The sequence below is a fragment of the Choloepus didactylus genome, chromosome 2 (assembly GCF_015220235.1).
Source record: "Choloepus didactylus isolate mChoDid1 chromosome 2, mChoDid1.pri, whole genome shotgun sequence".
Taxonomy (NCBI): domain Eukaryota; kingdom Metazoa; phylum Chordata; class Mammalia; order Pilosa; family Megalonychidae; genus Choloepus; species Choloepus didactylus.
In genome coordinates, this window is record NC_051308.1 from 174764835 (window position 1) to 174788868 (window position 24034).

The 24034-nt window shown below is 35.0% G+C and overlaps 1 protein-coding gene across 1 annotated transcript in view; it reads left to right on the forward strand.

The window, feature by feature from the left end:
* Positions 1 to 24034, forward strand: part of ANKRD13C (ankyrin repeat domain 13C) — a 127606-nt gene that overhangs the window by 42025 nt on the left and 61547 nt on the right. Inside the window, exons 4-7 of the mRNA XM_037826935.1 lie at positions 3058 to 3143; positions 4513 to 4558; positions 9189 to 9255; positions 13183 to 13327. Of these exons, the coding sequence (XP_037682863.1) occupies positions 3058 to 3143; positions 4513 to 4558; positions 9189 to 9255; positions 13183 to 13327 (344 nt within the window). The remainder of the gene's footprint in view (positions 1 to 3057; positions 3144 to 4512; positions 4559 to 9188; positions 9256 to 13182; positions 13328 to 24034) is intronic.

The window sequence follows — 24034 nt, forward strand, 5'->3', positions numbered from 1 at the left end:
TTTTCCATTCTTTTCTCTATCTGTTGTTTTGTGTGTAGGCTTTCAGGTGTTTTGCTCTCCAGGGTTTTCTTCTGCCTCTTAAGATCTGCTGTTGTATGTCTCCATTGTGTCTTTCATCTCGTGTTGTGCCTTTTATTTCCATAGATTCTGCCAGTGTTTTTTCCGAACTTCCAATTTCTACCTTATGTTTGCCCAGTGTTTTCATTATACACTTCATGTCTTTTGCCATATCTTCCCTAATCTTTTTGAATTGATTTAGCATTAGTTGTTTCAATTCCTGTATCTCAGTTGAAGTGTAAGTTTGTTCCTTTGACTGGGCCTTAACTTCGTTTTTCTTAGTGTAGGTTGTAGTTTTCTGTTGTCTAGGCATCTGGTTTTCTTGGTTACCCCAATCAGGTTTTCCCAGACCAGAACAGACTCAAGTCCCAGAAGGAGGCAATAGTATCAGGTCTTAGAAGATTGATACACTGTGTGAGGCCTCAAGCCCAGCAGGTGGCGCCTATCAGCCTGTCAATCCAGACTGGTGTAAGGAGGTGTGGCCTGTGGCTGTTTTACCCCAGGCTCTGGAGTCTGGTTCTGAATGGAAGGCGGGTAGTGGAGCTTGGCACCACCTCTTTCCTCTTAGGGAAAATGTACCGCTTGGGGAGATATCATTTGCATTCGAATAGTCTGCCTCTGCTATCTCTACCCTTGTCTGAGTCAGAGTGCTGGGAACTGAAAATGGCTGAGGCTTTCTCCACTGAGACAAAAAGGGATAGAAAGACCCCCTTCAGGGCCAGTCCACAGCCACCCTCAGTTTCACCCATGAGCCAGAGAGAGCACCAGGTCCTCTGGGCTGCCCCTCCCTCCCAGAGAGATTCTTTGGCTCTCCAAGGTCAGTCATCACCAAAAGCTTCTGTCTGCTTGTTGGGGATTTGTAGCTTGTATTGAACAGTCAGATTTGTTAATTAAAACCTCATTTGGAGCTGGGCTGACATATATTCACTTGTTCAGAGAGTGCTGCTCTCTAGCACAGGGAGGCTTTGCAGTTTAGGCTGCTGTTGGGGGGGGCTCCTGCTGAGGTCCACAGGTTTTACTTACAGATTTTATGCTGCTGTCTCGGACATTCCTCCCAATCCAGGCTGTGTATGATGTGTGGACAGTCATGTTTGTCTGCCAGCAGTTATTCCAGATTATTTACTAGTTGTTCCTGGTTGTTTATTAGTTGTTCCAGGGGGACTGACTAGCTTCCACTCCTCTCTAAGCTGCCATCTTCCCCTCCTCCTCTCTGGATCAGATAACTACTTTTTTCTTGTGATTATCATTTCGTTTTAAAAATAAGTTTAAATCCAAAAAATAGTAGGAAGAATAGTCCTTAAATTGAAAAAAATGGTCTGATTTATAAAGAAAAACTCATTCTCGTTTCCATTTTTTTTTTCTTAATTTGCTGCATATCGGGAAACTTGATCAATTGGGCACTGAAATATCGACTACTATTGGGAACTACTGATCTAGGTCTTTTCTAGACTTTTAGTTCTCAGCTTCCACTGTGCCAGTTTGAATGTATTATGTCCCCCAGAAAAAGCCATATTCTTTGATGCAATCTTGTGGGACAGACAGAATAGTGGGGATTAAGTTGGAACGTTTGAATTAGGTTGTTTGCATGGAGATGTGCCCCACCCAGCTGTGGGTGGTGACTTCGGTGGGATACTCCTATGGAGGTGTGACCCCACCCATTCAGGGTGGGCCTTGATCAGTGGAGCCATATAAAACATGCTGACTCAAAGAGACTGAAGGGAGTGCAGCTGTGAGTGACGTTTTTAAGAGGAGCAAGCTTGCTAGAGAGGAACATCCTGGGAGAAAGCCATTTTGAAACCAGAACTTTAGAGCAGACGCCAGCCATGTGCCTTCGCAGCTAACAGAGGTTTTCTGGACGCCATTGGCCATCTCCAGTGAAGGTACCCGATTACTGATGTGTTACCTTGGACGTTTTGTGGCCTTAAGACTGTAACTGTGTAGTGAAATAAACCCCCATTTTATAAAAGCCTATCCATCTCTGGTGTTTTGCATTCTGCAGCATTAGCAAACTAGAACATCTACCATTCCAAGAGGACTTCAGTAATTTAAACATTGCTCTTTGATATTTGGCTAATTTTTAAAATTGAGGTCATAGTTAGACCTGTGGTTAAAGAAAAGAATAGATTATTATTTTTCATATTCTCCCTGGGCTTTTCCTTATTTGGCTTAGATGGATAAAACATCTCTGGTCCAAAGCTTTCACTACCTTTTTTTTTTAACCTTCCACTTCTGCATTCACATGGGAGTTGAAGTAGTTTATAAGAACATACACTATAAAATAGAAAAAATAATAAAAAAATTACCTCAGAAGATATATTTGTGTGTGCGCGCGTGTACATATGAAAAATCTGCCACGATCAGGAGGAAATCAGCATATGTTAATGTATAGTTTTTTTTTCCCCTCCAACCTTAATGTTTTTCTGTGCTTTATCTTTTGCTAGGATTATTCTCATTTAAGTTTAATATTTTTTCCTTATTTTGATAAATGTTAGGGTTTAATTGCTCTTAACTATTGAGAAAATACTACAGAGGGTTTCAAGTTTTCGTTGATTTAGAAGTTCTTTTCACTGATACAAATAGGATTCATTTTTGTATTTTTTATGCTCTGTTGGTGGTATGTGAGTGTACAACCTCCTTTGAAGAAAGAACAGATATTCCTGGTAACAATTATGGGATAATTACATACATTTAGAAAAGTGGTATCCAGTAGGATTTTTGAGATCTGCTGTCTCATATCCTTCTTTGAGATTGTTAGAACATTGCATTGTCTGTTTGAGATTCGTAAATCTTTGCACAATTAGGTGAATATTTACTGTTAACTAAAAACTAGGAAAAACTGATGTGAATGTGTTAAAAGTTGATTTGCAGTATCTCTTCTCGATATTCCTTGAGGATCTTATCAGTTTTACTAAATAACTATAACTTCTTCACCGTATTATATATATTATGTTTTTATAGCATGGTTGAAAATGACTTTAATTTTTTTCATTTAAACTTTAGTTACAGCACTTTTAAGGAAGCTAAAGCAGCAGTCCAGGGAAAGTGTTGAAGAAAAACGACCTCGATTGTTAAAAGCCCTGAAAGAGGTAGGCTATACTTTGCTGATTTTGTACCAAATGAGTGATAGTAAGTATAGTTTTAAGTATACTTTTATAGTGTAAATTCTCACTGATTATTAAGGGTCAAGAAATGGTAAATATCCTGCTTGAATGAAGCTAGAATTGAAATAAAATACTGTGATTATAATGTATTCTTAGTAGGAAGCAGCACTTACTTTGAACTTGGGAGAGTTAAAGAATTATTAACTTTCAATAAATTACATAAAAGTGCTAAGAAAGAAGGACATAAGTCATAGTTAATGGCAGTAAGTTTTCTTTGTCCTTTGGACTGGAAGATTCTTCAATAGCTGAAGCAGCTCCTTCCAGCAGGTGCACTTTGCATTTTCCTTATACAGCAAAACTTCCTTTTTGTCTGTCCTACCTCATAGAGATAAGAGGTGGGTGTGCTGGTACAGAAAGGGAAAGAAGTTTGTTTTCTTTTATTATTCTCTTCCTCTGTATTTTTGATGCCTGAAAGAATTGTGGGGGAAAGACAGACCTATCATGATGGCTATGATGATAACTTGTTTTCTTTTATATGCTCTGTTTTTTTGTGCAACCTCAAGGGATATAAGAAGAGCCAGAAAAATGTTTTACTCAGGTTACAATACTGTCTACTATTAACTTTCAATTTTTTCAGTGTTTGAAATAGTAAAGACTGATTTGTTGATGTTGCTGTATTTTTAATGCTTTAGTTATATTCAGAATGTGTGAAATTTTTTTGAAAATATTTGATTGTAAGAATTCCCTTATCATATAGTCTTCAGTGTTTAACTTGTAATTTGTGAAATAAAAATTTTCGTCATAGATCTCATAAAATGACATATTAGTTCAGATTTAGTAAACTTGCCATTATCATTTCACAGAAAAAACAAATTTCTTTAGCAGTGGGGCATTTTTTTAGACCATTATGAGGCTATACAAATAACCATTTTGGAAATCATTTTTTGTAACTGTTCTAAAGTTGTACTTATTTTGAAAGTAATAAGGTTATTATTTTGATTTTGCTGAGAAATGGAATATTTATTGATGTAGATTTAAATGACTGTCATTATCAGATATGTTCTTTGTGATCAAATATTTCTGTACAATCCACAGTGGTGCATATTTTCCTTTGTAGTTAAGTATCATAATGTGTGCTAACTTAATATTTTATTTTAAGTAAAACCATATTATTTATTTTGTTTCTTTTTCTTTCTAAAACACCCATCATTGAGATGAATTTTATTTATGATTTCCTATTCCTGCTTGTAGACTTTTAATAATAAGTTAGATATTTTTGAAAGCAAAGTATTAAGAAGATATTAGAGCTATTAACTAAAATGCGTTTTGTATTTATTCATATTTCATTTCTCAGCTAGGTGACTTTTATCTAGAGCTTCACTGGGATTTTCAAAGCTGGGGTAAGAGTATGCTACATTTGACTATAAAATATATACACATACAGAAAAACAAGTGCAAAAATAACTATTATATAGAGATGTTAGTGTAACAAATTTGAAGCTTGCCCTAAGGAAAATTAAATATTTTTCATCATGTTGAATGTTATGGAACCCAGTAGTAATATCTAATTATACCAACTTGATTAGTGACTTTAACTTTACTAACTTGTGTACTTTTTTCTTAGTTCGTAGTTTTTCTTGTCTCATAATATATTATCCCCATTTTGTTTTGCAGATTATTAATGAGAATGTAAAGGGGGATTATATAATAACTTACTGTATTTCTGATATAGCATTTAATCATTATATGTATTCATAAATAATTTATGATGAAAAATTTCAGTTACATCTTGATCTTGTTAGCAATAGAAATGAACCAGTTTTTTCCTTTTTTTTTTGCAAAATATACATACCTGGCTAAATTTTTTTTTTAAAGATTATTTTTAAAATGTAATCCATAAGGGTTTGGATATAACAATCTTACAGGTGTTTTGAGAAGCATCTGAATTAATTCTTAAGATATCAAGGTATTTGCTCAGTGATATTTATTCCCAAGATAATCATAAAAATAAATCAGTTATTGACTACATAAAGTATATTCCATTTTATATAATTTATGGAAGTTATATATGTGTGTGTATATAAATATTTATACATTATGTATTTGGATGGTTGCAACTAGATGTTTCTAGTTCCTACCAAATAAGTAAAAATACCAGCTGTTATTAGAGAATAATCTAAATTTCACAGTTTTTGGCCCATGATAGATCAATAAGTGTAACCTAAATTTGAAACAGATTTGCATTCTGATATTTGTTGACGTTTAATGAAGTTATGATATTCTTAGGTTGTTACAATATGCACTTGGGTTTACAAATTCAGTTTCAACTCATTACTTAAAAAATAGAAGTTATATACTATATCATATAGCAGTTTTCCTGTTGCCACTTCCCATCACTGCTAAATGTTTCTTGTATTTTCACACCCTTTTTAATGCTTACAACTGTGTGTGTGCATATGAACACAAAAATATACATGTAAATATATATATGTACACACACACACACACAAACTCAGCATTAGCTTTGTTTTTTGATGGGATGGTACGATTATGTCATGCATTTCACCGTTTTTGCTTAATATATCGTGGACATTATTACCATTTTATTCCATGTGAAAGTACCTCAGCCGTTTAATAATCATATTACTTTACAGCATGGATGACTAAGGTATTCCTAGTATGTTTAGTTCCTAAATGTAGTGTTTTAATCCCTAAATGTAAGCAGTTCTTTCCCATATTTTTATAATCCTAGCTTTTTTGGCGCTATCAAAATCATGCATGGTCTTGTTACTCTGATAGTTCTACCTTGCCTTTATGCCTTATAGATCATTTAGCAGTTCTAGAAGTTGGAAAGAAAAAGAGGTTTCTAGTAGCCTTGTATAATAAAAGACTTTCAAGTCACATTCGTCTAAAGCCTGAACGCTATTTTTTGGTAACCTGTTTTTTTCCATATGTAGAGAGATTCTAGTCCTACTTGGTGATCCTAAACTGAGGTTGACTCTTGAATATATTTGCTTTTTAACTATTTCTTTTTAATTCTAAAGTAGTCACTCTATCTTGCTGGACAAGATGTTTTAAATATTTCAAAAGTAACATTTCAGTTATATGAAAAAATAGAAATTGTCAGTATATAAACAGCATATTATAAACATCACGTAGTCAAATTCGTGAGGCATATTCAGCCACTGAGGAACTTGCTGAAAGTATTCCTACTTTGAGAACTTGATATGACACAAAAAAGTCAGCACATTGTCAGTTTCATTGTTGATAAAGAATTTTACTGATTTAAAGTAAAAACTGTTAGCATGTGATGGTTTGATATCATAGGTAATTCTAAAAACTAAACCCATTGAGTCATATTTAACCTTGACACTTGGGTGTAAAAAACGCTGTATAATCTCTATTTCTAATTTCTTCCTAAAATTTAAGCATGTCTCTTCCCTTTGTCAATCCCCCGCCCCCCCCGCCCTTTTTAACGGCAAACCAGAAATCAGGGGAAGCTAAGAAACCTTGAGATCCAGGATAAGTTTAACATTGGCAGTATTAGAGAATACTGAACTCTTCCTTATGCTGTTTAAGCTTTGGCTACAAATAGTCTTGAGACTTAATTCAGAGCAAGTCTGAAGGCAATTAAGCTGTTTACAGCCTAGATTTTTAGGTATGGAAGAGCTTTGAATTGGAATTGGAAGTTCTGGCTCTTAACTATTTGACATAGTAGATCACATATCTTTCCTGAGTTTCAGTTTCTTCACTTGTAAAGTGAGGAGTTATAATAACTGGCACATTTTTTTTTTTTTTTTCAACAAATCCAGGAGCTTTAATGTATCCTAAATGGCTTAGGAGAAAGCTAGAAGGTACACTGCAAAATACTAGCTATGAATCAGTGCTGTTTTTCTGTCAAAAAGAAAAAATGAGAGCAACTGTAAGCATTTGTGTCTGATAGTCAGGATTTGTATGTTTATCAAACTAGCATTTATTTAGTACCGGCTTTGTGCCTGGCACTTGGCTAGGCTCTGGAGATAAATGAGAAAAATAGTCTTCAACTTTGACTCATAAGCTGGTAAATGTTCCTTCCTTTCCAGTGAAGACAGATGAGGCCCAGCAAGAGATTTCCATATTTTGTTTGTGTGCCACATTTATTTTGATTTCACTTTTTATACTGTGAAGTGTTAAATAATTTATAATATTATAATTGCTACCTCAAATGTAGCATTGTCTATATAGTACATTTCAAATGAAAAACCAGTAGTTCTTTATTTTGTTATCTACAGAGTATCCATCCTATATTTGGGACTGTTACTTGCATGTAATAGATGGAATACATTAAACTTAGAAAGTCTTCTAAAAATCAGAGAGTAAATGAGAGCAAAACCAAAATTAAATTTAGGAGAGTCTTCATTTCTTGGTTCAATGAATTATGCTACTTCTGGAGTAGTGTGTTGAACTCAGATTATGCTGAGATAGGGTAAATAGAGATTAATTGATCAATTTGTATGGGTGAGGAAACAGTCATTACAGAATTGAGAAAATGAAAATTGCTTTATTTTTAAAATGTACTAAACGTTGCCAGAAATCCTTTTTTGAGGATTTTACTTCTTTACTTTTTTCATTAGCTTTTGCTTCTCATCCCCCAACCTCTTATCTTTTCTCTGCATTTCCCTCTTTTCCTTCTCTGATTTTTGATAAATAGGTATTGCTATAGGTCTAAATTTTGTTTTTGTAGGTTACCATAATTTCTTCAAAAGATGTACTAAATTAAATTAAATTATTGTATTGTCTGCTTCTAATCGTCTTTGGTTCATGCTATACCGAATACTCAAGGACAGGAAAATTGGATCTTAAGTAATGTGGATTATATAGATTTACACCACTGATGCTCTTCCCCACTTCTGTTTCATATAAAGAAAAATTATCATTAAGTGATTTTTTAATATTCTTTAACTAGGGCAACTCTTATTTGCTATTCCTTCTGGGCGATAAATTTTTCTTACTTTTATACAATAAAATACAGGTCTAGAAAACTGTCTTTAAGGCCAGAAATTTTTTTGGATTAAATGACCTGTAAGTTTCTAAAATGGACATTATTGCATTAGGTATACCTTCAATATTAATTAGAAAATACTGATGCTGTTGAGAAAGTTAATTCAACAACTGCCGTTTAATTGTCTCTAAAGTCTTTCTTTCTGATTTAGGTTAATTTATTTTCTCCCATTTTTAAAACAGTGAGTTTTGGAAGATACACATATAATACATCTTACACATGTGCACATACACATGCACACAAACATACATATAGATGTACAGGTGATGTGATCTTAATGTCAAGAATTTTGAGCTTCACAGTTTTTCATATTTTTATACATAGTCACTTATTATAATGTTATGCAAATTTGTTTATCCATAGAATAACTCTAACTCTTACTCCTCAAAACATAGCAGATAATAAATAATAAAAAGCTATTATAACATAGCTTGTGATTTTGATATGCATTATAGCCCAGGACACAGGAATGTAGATATCTCTAGATAAATAGTATGATTTCTGTTTTGCAGATTTTGAAAAAGATACATAGAGCTTATGTAATTGAGGTCACATATTTGAGATTCAAATTCAGATCTGACTGTCTTGCTCCAAAGACTGTCTCTTTCTACCTCACATATTATTTTCCTTCTATTTTATCAAATTGTATTTAAAAGATCATCTAGGTTCCAGGTCCATCAGATTACCCATTCTGGAGAATCTAGAGTGGCGTTATATTGACTCTGCTACTCTGTATGTGTTTGGGGATGGGTCGGTGGGGGGAGGGAGGATGACGTATAATGAATTGTAGAGCAATTACAATTAAATTGTAGATATGTAAAGTTCTCAAAATCACTTTATTACTTTTAACTGAAAATACTATTTTAAAGGAAATTATTACAGTTTTGGTGAATGGGTAAATTATTTACATTACTCTTCTTATTGTGTTTGTAATATTTCAGAACTTTAGGTAGTTATTGTTTTTTTGCTGTTTCTTTCTAAAAATACAGTGCCTTTACTGTCCCGAATTCTGCCTTCAGATGCATGTAAAATATACAAACAAGGTATCAATATCAGGTAAGATAATTTGATTTTTCCTGGGGAATAGAAAATTGAGATTAGAGGACTGTTTTTGTTTTAATAATAGTTTACATTTGAATGTAGTATTTGATAATTTTAAAAAGCCATGATATATTCTCAATGTAATAGCTCATTTGTGACATAATATGCATAAGGAATCAAAGGTATAAAGTTTTGACTAAAGCAAAGATATGACCCTTATCCAGGTAGAAGGCAAAGTGAAAATAATGATAAAATACCAAGAAGATTTAATTGGTCACATCCCTGATCCTGTATTTATTAAGAAATAAGGGACAAATAGGGAAGATACAACTCTTGTCTTTTTTTTCCTCCTTCCCTCCTGTATCCTTAACTCCCGTATCTGTCCATCTATGCATCCATTCATCTACTCAATCATCTGTCCTTTCTAATGAACACTTTTAAGGCTAATCTAAATTTTCTTCCCTTTTATAACTCAGATTGATGTTTGGATTTGATGGGAAATAAATCTATTTATTTTACTCATTTCAGAATTTTACTTTTATCATTATTTATATCTAGCTTTATATTAGTATGTGTTAGTGTATTTATGAATTATATATATGTATTTATAAAACATAATGCTAGTAGATATATAGGATATATGTATATTTATGATCTATATATATAATTTTGTGTATCTGTATGTTTCTTCAGAATGTTTGGATGGATAAGGCCCTAGAACTAGAAATAATTTGGAAGATTATCGCATATAAAGTCTTCATTTCATAGATGAGAAAGCTTATAGAGGTGATGTCATTTTTACAAAAGCATAGTGCACTTCAGTGACTGAGCCAGGACTTTCTGATTTGTTCTTTCCACTGTGTTGAAGGCAGAAATTTTTAAAAATCAACTGAGAAGATTTATTATTCAATATGTTGAATTATAATGAAGACATAACCTTTAGTTGGAAGCAAGTTCTATGGTAATTATCTTCAAGCAATAGAATTCGATTAAGATTGAAGTTTTTTTTAAACCTCTTCAGGTATTTCTAAATATGAAAGTGCTCATGTACATATAATACATAGTCATTATAGAAAATACAGAAAAATGTGGAAAAATTAAGTAGGAAAGGATTTGATAATGATGCAGATTTAATTCAGCCTATTAATAGGAATATATCATGGTTTCATCAATTAGAAAATGCAAGTGCTTGTCAAATAGAGTGGATGATTTTGGAGAATTAGAGAATAGTATTTCATGTGTTACTTTAAAAAAAGGTTATTAGTTTTAATTCTATTTGATTCTTTGGTTTAGGTAAAAAGGAGCTTCTTTTTAAAAGCTGTTTCACATTTACACATGACTTTTAAAAGTAAATTATATGAAACAAGTAAATGATATGCACATTACTTAAAAATTATAGATAAAATAGTTAAAACAGGGATATTAGAATAAGAGTCTGGGAGAAAATAAATGCATAAGAGAAAATAGGATGAGGGGAAGTGACTGTAATTTAACAAGACAGTCACACCTGGGCTTTGTAGCTGCTAACTATGAAGCAGAGAAATGATAGGTTCTGAAGCTGTCGTTATCAACAGAATAAAAGAAGAGGCTGATTTTTAGGATGTATGGCAAAGAGTTTTTGCACAGACAGCAAGAAACAAACAAACAAAAACATTAAAAACTTTGTCTTATATGTTATGAGACAAAGTGTTTTTTTTTTTTTTTAAACATTACTTTAAGCTGAATTTTAAAATATATCCAAAGGGAAATCTTTAAAGTTTATTTTTATCTTGTGACAACCATGTGATAATTTAAAAATACCTTCACTGGTGTCAAGGAGAAATAAATATGTTAATAGAAATAGAAAAGTGTGAGCAACATGGTTGAGAGTACTAACATGCGCATTTTCACTATTAATGTTAATAATTATGAGGTAATCTGTAATCACTGATTTAAATGATCATTTCACACTTTGTCTCATTTCAAGCTTTACCAATCTCAAGGCTTTATTTCTTTTTTCAGTGTTGTTTGGCAGTTTTCTAGCTTTTGTCTCAAAAAGAATATTTTTTCTTAAAATTTCCATGTGTAGAAAGAACTTTTTGTTCTTCGTGCTACTTACATAGCAAAAACAAAAAATATTTAGGCCAATAGGCTTAAAAGCAAAGAGGACTAGTTAGTACATTAACATCATGATAAATTATATGAGACATGTGTGATACAACTGAGTAGGCCATCTAATATGACAGGGACATTGCAGAAGCTGTATTATGTAGTCTTCTTTCAGTTGTAAATTACAGAAAGTCAGATGAAATGAATGATTTTCAATGTGGCTAGATCTGGGAGCTCAAATGTCACTGTGTTGGTCTGTCTTTGTCTCTCTCTGTTTCTGTCTCTCTGTACATTTCCTTCCTCATTATTCCTATTCCACCCCTGGCAACCCACCACCACTCTCACCTAGGATGGGCTGTTCTGGCCCAATTTTTCTTTTATATGGGACATATTTCTCTTGTAACAGAATCATGGAGTCCCACTGGGCCACTTATATAAAAAATGATCTGTTCCTTTTTGGTACTGTCTGAACTCACAACTTACAAAGATAGATGTTGAATCTCTTTTATGACATTATTTCCCCTTAGGTCACATGTGCAAGCAATGACAGGACATATATAGTAATACAGGCAACAGGCCACTGGGAGGGGACCAGGAGCTAGAATTCAGCTGTAAAGCAGTATGCAGGGTCCATCTGTATGGGAGTGTATATTTTACATGGTTCAGAAAAGAGCCCTTTTTACATAGGGTAACCATACTTCCCTGTTCACTCGAGTTACCCCTGATACCCTGGTAAAATTATTAATAATATCAACTTCATGTTAAAACTTACTGTTTTTTATGATAATTTATATGTAGCCCAAGTTACTCATTTGATGCAGCACATGAAATATGTTGCGGTTCTTAGCTTTTCTGGTTTAGGAAAACCAAGAATGTCTACATACTTTGCCTTGTCTGTTATGAGAACTAAAAAACCTGTAAAGTAATAAATTCTTATAGTTATATTAGAAACTCAGTAGCCAGGATGTATCTCACAAAGTCTTAAAGGAGCATCCTGAGCATGATTAGTGTTTCTGATAGTTGGGTCAACCAGCTTCTTGGATTAAGGACTGTATGTTTTGAGCAGCCAGCCAGTTAAGGTGATCCTGATCTGGTGATCTACAAAGCTTTATGCAAGATGAAGCACTTCAGGTTACTTGTGAATTATTCCATTACAGTATTCTCCCAAAATTTCATCTAGTAGTGATTTGTGGAAGGTAATTTGAGACCATCCTCTTGGGATAGACCATGCCAGGTCTGGGTTACCAAAGAGCACAAAATGTACAAGTGTCCAAATCCTTGAATATTTGGCATAAGGTTTTCAAGGTGTGGATAGGTTGCCAGGGAAAGAGAATGCTAGTCTGAATCTGGGAAGTCAAACTGAAAGGTCAAAAATATGGAGTAGCTTAAATGGTTTTTCAAGTTGAAGGATGTAGATCAAAAGGGCAGTTCTAAATCTAAGAATATGGCCTATCCATAGTATTTCACTCTTCACTGAGCTAGCAACATGTTCTTAAAGGGATTAAAAAATGTTAGGCAGGTCTGCTTTCCTTGTCTGTTCTTCCCTGTTAAAGTAACTTTTATTGAGTAGCTTCAGTCAAAAAATAGTACACTTCAGCAATAGAGAAACTTTTTTTCTTTCTGGGCTAGTGAAGTATATAGTCTGAAAAGTGAAATTATAGGTAAAAAGGTAAATTTTTCTTTTGGTGTTTTTTAATAAAATATTTTAAATTTAGATTTTATCTGTAAATTTGACTTTGAAATACGGTATTAGAATTTTGGTTTGAGTTTAGAGGGAACAAAGTTTGCTTAATTATTAATGGAGTTGTATCAAAGTTTTATTTGTCAGAGTTTGTCTTTACCCATTTTTTACAGGCTTGACACAACTCTCATAGATTTTACTGACATGAAGTGCCAACGAGGGGATTTAAGCTTCATTTTCAATGGGGAGGCAGCACCTTCCGAATCTTTTGTAGTGTTAGACAATGAACAAAAAGTTTATCAGCGAATACACCATGAGGTGAGCATGTTGTTTTATCAGTGTTCTTCTGAGTAGTTATAAAAATGACCATGTATACAGCCAAGTTTCAGTGTGATTGTTTAAAATACATGAGATGTTATTGAGGTGATTTCTAAGACTTTTATTTTCTTACCACAAGCTCTTTTTTCTTTTCAAATTTCTATCTCATCTCCATCCTGACCAATTTTTTGAGTCCATTTGCTCAGATTTTGCTGATGGTCCCTTAGATTAACTCCAGTAAACTCCAACTACTCTTAATTCACCATATCTTGTTGCTTATTCCTTGGTACATCTTCGATTAGACCTTCTTACTGCCACATGTATTAATGAGACCTTAGAATCCTTGCGTGTGTTTAATAAATAATCTCCTAACTGGCACTTAACAATGAATATTTAGTTTGGAAGAAAGAAGAAGAAAAAAGAATATTCCTTGTGGGGGAAACAGGATGCATAAAGTCAGGGAAGTAGGAATGAGAGTGGTCTGTTGATGAAACCGAAAGGAGATCTGACTATAGTGAAGGATTCTCTTGTTAATCAAAGGGAAAGTGGTTTATGAAAGACCTTGAAAGTCAGTTAAGATAACTTAGGATTTGATGCAGTTGGCAACAGAGTCATAGATTCTTAAATAAGGTATTGATTTGGTCAAGAGGTAATTTAGGTGAATTAATTTTATGTGTTTCTTTCTCTTTTCCTTCCTCCCTCCTTCGCTTTCTCTTTTTTGTCCTTAGACTTTTATCAAGGACCTAATAAATGCTAGAAATTGCTAAGTGCTGTCATTGTAATATTAATATTGTATACCAATTGCTACCATAGGTTAAGCATTAATTGCTAACAGATTGGGGCACTAATATAAGTACTTTATAGCTCTTCTCATTAACTCCTCAACATACCCCTTCTAAGTAGGTAGTATTATCTCCATTTCATGCATAAGAAATTGAGGCTTATAGATGTTAGATAACGTCTCCAAGATAACATAGTGTGCAAGATGAATTGAAAAAAGGAGATGGAAGGCAGGAAAATTATTTGAGAAGTTTTTAGAGTTATTCAGTTAAGAGGTAATGAGGACCTTTACTTAGATTGTGTAGTGAACAATGAGGTAAGGACAGTTATGAAATATATTTTCAAGAATCAAAAATAGGACTTTTTAATAGTTTGATGTAGTGAATTAAGAGGGAAGATTTATGGATGAATTTAGTGATTCCATGGAATAATGGTGGTGCCACCAATAGAATTGGGAAATTTGGAAAAGGAAACCATCTGGGATTTTAGATAATGCTGATTTTGAGTCTGCTGCTAAAATCATTTACTTGTTTTAATCCAATCTTCATTAGACATCTCTGTAGTACTTGATATTATTGATAGCTCAATTATTGAAATTTTCAGACTTTTGATTTGACATTGTCCAGTTGCTTCTGTTCTGTTCCCAACACTCCTCTTTTTTTTAGAGCAGTTTTAAGTTTATAGAAAAATCATGTAAAAAGTACCGAGTTCCCATTTATGACTTCCCTTCTCCCCCATTTTCCCTCTTACTTACATTTGTTTGCATTACTGTGCCACCTTTGTTACATACAGTTGATGAAATAATAATGTTATAATTATACCGTTAACTATAGTCCATAGTTGACATTAGGGTTGACAATTTGTGTTTTACTATTCTATGATTTTTTTAAAAAAAAATTTATTCTGGTAACATAAATAATCTAAAATTTCCCATTTTATCCACTTTCAAATATACAATTCAGTGGTGTTAATTAGATTCACAGTATTGTGCCATCATTACCACCTTTTATTGCCAAAACTTTTCTGTCACCTCAAACAGAAACTCTATACAAAGTAAACATTGATTCTCCATTCCGTACCCCTACCTGGCCCCTGGTAACATGTATTCTGGTTTCTGACTCTGAATTTGCATATTCTAATTATTTCATGTAAGTGAGATCGTACAATATTTGTTCTTCTTTGTCTGCCTTATTTCACTGTGCTGCCTTCAAGGTTCATCCATGTTTATAGCATGCATCAGAACTTCATTCTTTTTTAATAACCAAATAATATTCCATTTATATTCATACAGCATTTTGTTTATCCATTAATCCATTGATGGACAGTTGGGCTCCTTCCATCGTTGTGAATTGTGAATAATGCCACTATCAACATCAGTCTGCAAATATCTGTTTGAATCCTTGCTTTCAATTTGGTTAGGTATATATATCTAGCAGTGGGATTGTCAGGTCATATGGTAATTCTGTACTTAATTTTCTGAGGACTGCCTTCCACATCAGCTGCACCATTTTATATTCCTACCAATTATGAGTGAGTGTTCCTATTTCTCTACAAACTCTCCAACACTTGTTATTTTCTGTTTTGTCTTGTTTTTTTTTTTTAATAGTGGTCACTCTAGTGGGTGTGATGTGGTATCTCATTATTTTGATATACATTTCCCTAGTTGCTAATTGTTGTAGTTTGCTAATGATGCAGAATGCAAAACACCAGAAATGGATTGGCTTTTATAAAAAGGGGGTTTATTTGGCTACACAGTTACAGTCTTAAGGCCATAAAGTGTCCAAGGTAACACATCAGTAATCAGGTACCTTCACTGGAGGATGGCCAATGGCGTTCGGAAAACCTCTGTTAGCTGGGAAGGCACATGGCTGGCGTCTGCTCCAAAGTTCCAGGTTGTCGCTTCCTTCCATCTGACACCAGGACTCAATTTTGTCAAATTTTTAGCCACTTTAAAACAAGGATTTCCTTTCTTTCAGTTTGCAACAACACATTCATCATTCTGTTTAAGTCCTCATCAGAAGTATCTTTAGAGTCCATATTTCCATAAACAGTCTCTTCAAAGCAGTTTAGGCCTTTTCTATCAAGCTTCTCCCAATTTTTCCAGAATCTTCCCCTTATCCATTTAAAAAGCTGTTCCAACATGTTTGGTATTTGCAAACGCAGCAGCAAAAGCGCCCCACTTCTCTGGTACCAAAATCTGTTCTAGTTTGCTAATGCTGCCAGAATGCAAAACACCAGAGTTGGATTGGCTTTTATAAAAAGGGGGTTTATTTGGCTACACAGTTACAGTCTTAAGGCCATAAAGTGTCTAAGGTAACACATCAGCAATCGGGTACCTTCACAGGAAAATGGCCAGTGGCATCCGGAAACCTCTGTTAGTGGGAAGGCACATGGCTGGCATCTGCTCCAAAGTTCTGGTTTCAAAATGGCTTTCTCCCAGGATGTTCCTCTCTAGCAATCTTGCTCCTCTTCAAAACATCACTCACAGCTGCACTGAATCCCTTCTCTTTGAGTCAGCTCATTTATATGGCTCCACTGATCAAGGCCCACCCTGAATGGGTGGGGCCATGCCTCCATGGGAATATCTCATCAGAGTCATCACCCACAGCTGGGTAGGGCACATTCCAAGCAAATCTAATCAGCACCAAAATGTCTGCCCCACAAGACTACATCAAAGATAATGGCGTTTGGGGGACACAATACATTCAAACTGGCGCACTAATGGTATTGAGCATCTTTTCATCTGCTTATTAACTATTTGATATCTTCTTTGGAGAAATATCTATTCAGATCTTTTGCCAATTTTGTTTTTAATTTGGGTTTTTATCTTTTTGTTGCTGAGTTATAGGAACTCTATGTATTTGGGATATTAAATCCTTATTAGAGATACGCTTTCCAAATATTTTCTCACTTTCTATAGATTGTCTTTTTACTTTCAAATAAAGTCCTTTGATGAAGTTCCATTTATCTGTTTTTTCCTTTTGTTGCTTGTGCTTTTGTTATAAAGTCTAAGAAACAATTGTCTAACTGTGGATCCTGAAGATGATTTGCTGTGTTTTCTTTTAGGAATTCATAGTTTTAGTTCTTATACCTAGGTATTTGATCCATTTTGAGGTAATATTTACATATGGTGTGAGGAAGAGGGCCACTGTCATTCTTTTGCTTATGGCTGTCCTGTTCTCCCAGCACCATTTCTTGAAAAAACTATTTTTTTCTATTGAGTAGACTTGGCACGTTTGTCACAGGTTAGTTGGCCAACGATGTCAGGGCTTATTTCTGAACTCTGTTTTCTTTTTTGGTCCCTATGTCTGTACTTATGCCAGAACTATGCTGTTTTGATTACTGTAGCTTTGTAATAAGTTCTTAAATTGTGAAATGTGAGTCATCTTACTCAAGATGGTTTTGGGTATTCTGGGCCTCTGACTCTTCCATATGAATTTGATATTTGGCTTTCCCATTTCTGCAAAGAAGGCTGTTGTAACTTTGATTGGGATTGTGTTGAATCTGTGAGTCACTTTCAGTAGAATTAACTTCTTAACAATATTTAGTTTTCCAGTTCAGGAACATGGAATGTCCTTCCATTTATTTTGGTCTTCTCTAATTTCTTTCAGGATTTTGTGATTTTTCCATTCATAAGTTCTATACATATTTCATCAAATTTATTCCTAGATATTTGAGTCTTTTTGCTATTATAAAAGGAATTTAAAAAATTTCTTCTTCAAATTGTTGATTACTAGTGTATACAAGGACCACTGATTTTTGTGTGCTGATCTTCTACTCTGCCAATTTGCTGAATTTGTTTATTATCTCTAGCAGCTTTTTGGTGAATTTTTCAAGATTTTCTATATATATAGGATCATGTCATCTGAAAATAGAGAAAGTTTTAATTCTTCCTTTTAATTTGGATGCCTTTTATTTATTTTACTTATCTAATTGCTCTGACTATAGTTTCCAGTGTTGAATAGCAGTGGTGATAGTGGCATCCTTGTCTTCTTGGGAGGAAAGCTTTCAGTCTTTCACCTTTGAGTGTGATCTTAGTTGTAGGTTTTTCATACATGTCCTTTATTGTGCTGTTTCGGTTTGCTAAAGCTGCTGGATGCAATACACCAGAAATGGATTGGCTTTTACCATGGGGGTTTATTAGTTCACAGATTTGTAGTTCTAAGGCATGAATATGTCCTAAGTAACTAGGCATCAACAGGATGATACTTTCTCTGAAGAAAGGCCAGTGGCATCCAGGGTTCCTCTATCACATGAGAAGGCATGTGGCTAGCTCTGGTGATCCTTCTCACCTGAGTTTAGTTACTGGTTTCAGTGGCTTTCTGCAGAGTGTCTCTGGGCTTTTGTCTATAGCTTCTCTTGGGGGTCCTTTTTGCTTCTTTGGGTGCGTTTTCTTTCTAAGCATTTCTGAGCTCTCTTCAAAATGTCTCTGCCTTTTGTCTTCTCATAGAGGACTCCAGCAAGGGGATTAAGATTCACCTTGAATGGGGAGGGTCACATCTCCATGGAAATAACCTGATCAAAAGGTCCCACCCACAATAATAGATCTGCCCCCACAAGATTGGGTTAAAGGACATAGGCTTTTCTGTGGTACATAATAGATTCAAACCAGCACACATGCTAAAGAAGTTTCCTTCTATTCCTAGTTTTTTTTTAATCAAGAGGGGATGTTGAATTTTGTCTGCTGTCTTTTCTCAGTTAAATGAGGTGATCATGTCATTTTTTTCCCTTTATTCTGTTAAGGTGCTGTATTATATTAATTGATTGTATTATGTTGAATCACCCTTGCATTCCTGGGATAAATCTCAAATGATTGTGGTATATGATTCTTTTAAGGTACTGTTGGATTCAGTTTGATAGTATTTTGTTGAGGATTTTTGCGTCTTACTTTCGTAAGAGATACTGGTCTGTCATTTTCTTTTATGATGCTTGCCAAATGAGTTAGGAAGTGTTCCCTCCTCTTCTGGAAGAGTTTGAGCAGGGTTGGTGTTAATTCTTCTTGGAATGTTTGTTAAAATTCACCAGTGAAGCCATTTGGTCCTGTGCTTTTCTTTTTTGGGAGGTTTTTGATTACTGATTCAATATCTTTACTAGTAACTGGTTTGTTGAGATCTTCTGTTTCTTCTTGAGTCAGTGTAGGTAGTTTGTGTGCTTCTTGGAATTTGTCCATTTCATCTAGGTTATCTAATTTTTTTTGCATACAATTATTTGTAGTATCCTTTTATACTTATTTTTATTTCTGTGGGGTTAGTAGTAATGTCCCTTCTTTCTTTTCTGATTATAGTTTCTGTTCTCTCTTTTTTTCCTTTGTTAGCGTAGCTAACAGTTTGTTGATCTTTTCAAAGAACCAACTTTTGGTTTCATTGCTTCTCCCTCTTGTTTTCTAATTCTCTTTTTTATTTTTCTCCATGCTATTCCTTTGTTATTTCCCTCCTTCTGCTCACTTTGGGTTTGAATTTCTTCTCTTTTGTTAGTTCTTTTAGGTGTGATAATAGGTCCCTGATTTGACATCATTCTTCTTTTTTAATGCCAGCAGTAGAGCTGTAAATTTCCCTCTTAGCACTACCTTTGCTGCGTCTTGTAAGTTTTGCTATGTTGCTTTTTATTTTCACTCACTTCAAGATATTTCCTAATTTTCCTTTTGATTTCTTTTTTGACTCATTGGTTGTTTAAGAGTGTGTTGTTTACTTTCCACATTTTTTTGGTTTTCCAGTTCCCCCTGTTAAAAATTTTTAGCTTTATTCCATTGTGGGCAGAGACAGATGATTTCAGTACTTTTAAATTTGTTGAGACTTGTTTTGTGACCTATCATGTGGTCTGTTCTGGAGAATGATCTTTGTGCACTTGAGAAGAATGTGCATTTTGATGTTGTTGGGTGCAGTGCTCTATATGTATCTGTTAGATCTAGTTGCTTTACAATATCATTCAAGTCCTCTGTTTCCTTATTGGTCTTATGTTTAGATGTTCTATTATTGAAAGTGGTCTACTGATGTCTTCTACTGTTAATCTGGAACCATCTGTTTCTCCCTTCAGTCTGTCAATTTTGGATATCTGCTGTTAGGTGAATATATATGTGTAATTATATCTTTTTTTTTTTTTCATTTTTATTGAGATTGTTCAGATACCATACAATTATCCAAAGATCCAAAGTGTACAATCACTTGCCCCTGGGTACCCTCATACAGCTGTGCATCCATCACACTTAATTTTTGTTCAATTTTTAGAAACTTTTCATTACTCCAGACAAGAAATAAAGTGAAAGATGAAAAAAGAAAAAAAGAAAAGGAAACTCTAAACCTCCCCTATCCCTAACCAACCCCCTCAACTGTTGACTCCTAGTATTGATTTAGTACATTTGTTACTGTTTATGAAAAAATGTTGAAATACTACTAACTGTAGTATATAGTTTGTAATAGGTATATAGTTATTTCCTATATGCCCCTCTATCATTAACTTCTAATTGTATTGTCATACATTTGTTCTGGTTCATGAAGTGATTTCTAGTATTTGTACAGATGATCATGGACATTGCCCAACATAGGATTCAGTTTTATACATTCCCATCTTTTGACCTCCAACTTTCCTTCTGGTGAGATATATGACTCTGAGCTTCCCCTTTCCACCTCATTCACACACCATTCGGCGCTGTTAGTTATTCTCACATCTTGCTACCAACACCCCTGTTCATTTCCAAACATTTAAGTTCATCCTAATTGAACATTCTGCTCATACTAAGCAAGAGCATCTACATTTCTTCCACAAGGCAGGAGGGAGAGTCGAAGGTAGAGAGGCAAAAGAAAGAGGAAACAAAAAAAATGACAGCTAGGAAGCAGCAAAAGGAAAAATAACCTTAAATCAAAGTAGAATAAAGAATCAGACAATACCACCAATGTCAAGTGTCTAACATGCCTCCCCTATCCCCCCCACCCCTTATCTGCATTCACCTTGGTATATCACCTTTGTTACATTAAAGGAAGCATAATACAATGATTCTATTAGTTACAGTCTCTAGTTTATGCTGATTGCATCCCTCCCCTAATGCCTTAACACCTTGCAGGTTGACATTTGCTTGTTCTCCCTCGTAAAAGAACATATTTGTACATTTTATCACAATTGTTGAATACTCTAGATTTCACCAAGTTACACAGTCCCAGTCGTTATCTTTCCTCCTTTCTTGTGGTGTCTCACATGCTCCCCATCTTTCTCTCTCAACCATATTCTTAGTTACCTTTGTTCAGTGTACTGACATTGTTGTGCTACCATCTCCCAAAATTGTGTTCCAAACCACACACTCCTGTCTTCTATCACTCTGTAGTGCTCCCTTTAGTATTTCCTGTAGGGCAGGTGTTTTGTTCACAAAGTCTCTCATTGTCTGTTTGTCAGAAAATATTTTGGGCTCTCCCTCATATTTGAAGGACAGCTTTGCTGGATACAGGATTCTTGGTTGGTGGTTTTTCTCTTTCAGTATCTTAAATATATCACACCACTTCCTTCTTGCCTCCATGGTTTCTGCTGAGAGATCCGCACATAGTCTTATTAAGCTTCCTTTGTATGTAATGGATCGCTTTTCTCTTGCTGCTTTCAGGATTCTCTCTTTGTCTTTGACATTTGATAATCTGATTATTAAGTGTCTTGGCGTAGGCCTATTCATATCTCTTCTGTTTGGGGTACGCTGCGCTTCTTGGATCTGTAATTTTATGTCTTTCATAAGAGATGGGAAATTTTCATTAATTATTTCCTCTATTATTGCTTCTGCTCCCTTTCCCTTCTCTTCTCCTTCTGGGACACCAATGATACGTACATTATTGTACTTTGTTTCATCCTTGAGTTCCCGGAGACGTTGCTCATATTTTTTCATTCTTTTCTCCATCTGCTCCTTTGCGTGTAGGCTTTCAGGTGTTTTGTTCTCCAGTTCCTGAGTGTTTTCTTCTGCCTCTTGAGATCTGCTGTTGTATGTTTCCATTGTGTCTTTCATCTCTTGTGTTGTGCCTTTCATTTCCATAGATTCTACTAGTAGGTTTTTTGAACTTTTGATTTCTGCCGTATACATGTCCAGTTCTTCCTTTACAGCCTCTATCTCTTTTGTAATATCTTCTCTAAACTTTTTGAATTGATTTAGCATTAGTTGTTTAAATTCCTGTATCTCAGTTGAAGTGTACGTCTGTTCCTTTGACTGGGCCATAGCTTTGTTTTTCTTCGTGTGGGTTGTAATTTTCTGTTGTCTAGGCATGGTTTCCTTGGTTATCCAAATCGGGTTTTCTCAGACCAGAACAGGCTCAGGTCCCAGAGGGAAGAAATATTCAGTATCTGGTTTCCCTGCAGGTGTGTCTTAGAAAATTGCTCCACCCTTTGATGCCTCGGGTCACTGTGCTTTTCTGCCCAGCAGGTGACGCCTGTTAGCCTATAATTCTTGACTGGTGTGAGGAGGTGTGGCCGTGTTCCCCCAGGCTCTGGGGTCTGGTTCTGAATGGAAAGGGCCCCACCTCTTTCCTCCTAGAGAAGACAGACCCCCCAGGTGGAGGTCATTAGCATTTCAATGGTCTCGCTCTCTGCTTGTGCTGTCTCCACCCTTCTCCGCTTCACAGCCCTGGAAACTGAAAATGACTGGGGCTTTCTCCACTGAGCCGAAAAAGAATCAGATAGCCCCCTTCAGACCCAGTCCAAGGCTCTCCAAGGTCAGTCCTCACCCAAAGCCTCTGTCTGTTGTTTGGGGCTGCGTATCTGTAGTGAGCAGTTCAAACTCGCTACTTAAAACCCAGTTGGAGCTCAGCTGAGCTGTATTCGCTTGCTGGGAGAGAGCTTCTCTCTGGCACCACGAAGCTTTGCAGCTCGGGCTATGGGGGAGGGGGTCTCCCGACCTGGTTCCGCAGGTTTTACTTACAGATTTTATGCTGTGTTCTCGGGCATTCCTCCCAATTCAGGTTGGTGTATGATGAATGGATGGTCTCGTTTGTCCCCCCGCAGTTATTCTGGATTATTTACTAGTTGTTTCTGGTTTTTTGTAGTTGTTCCGGGGGACTACTTAGCTTCCACTCCTCTCTATGCCGCCATCTTGCCCGACTCCTTGTAATTATATCTTGTTGAATTGATGCTTTTATGGATACAGTGTGTCCTTCTTTTTCCCTTGTAGTAGTTTTTGACATAAAGTCTATTTTATCTGATATTAGTGTAGCTACCCCAGCTCTCTTTTGTATACTATTTGTCTGAAGTATGTTTTCTACACTTTCACTTTCTGCCTACTTTTGTCTTTGAGAAACAAAGTAGTCTCTTGTAAACAGCATATTAGTTGGATCATGCTTTTTTATCCATTCAGCCATCTCTGCTTTCTGACTGAAGAATTTAATCCATTTACATTTAACGTAGCCACTGATAATGCAGGACTTTCTTCTGTCATTTTGTTGTTTGGTTTTTTTAAGTTTTATACCTCTTTTAACTTCATTTCTTCCATTACTGCCTACTTTCATAGTCATTTGATTTTTTGTAGTGAACCATTTTGAGTCCCTTCTTGTTTTCTTCTGTGTATATTTTTCAGGTGTTTTCTTTGTGATTACTGTGGGGCTTAAAATTTGCATCCTTAATCTATAACAATCACATTTGATTTGATATCAGCTTAACATCAATGTCATACACAAACTCTGTTCCTGTACTCTCTGTCTCCAACATTTTTGTTGTGCTTGTTACAAATAATATCTTTCTACATTGTATGTCCCATTCCATAGAGTTATTTTTACTTTTTATGCATTCACTTTTTAGATCCTATAAGAAATAAAAAGTAGAGTTACATTCAAAAAAATTTGATACTGTAGCATTGACATTTATAGTTACCCATGTGGGTACCTTTATTGGTGATCTTTATTTCTTTATTCCACTTTGATCCATTGTCTAGTATCCTTTTCTTTAAGGCTGAAGAACTCCCTTTAGCACTGC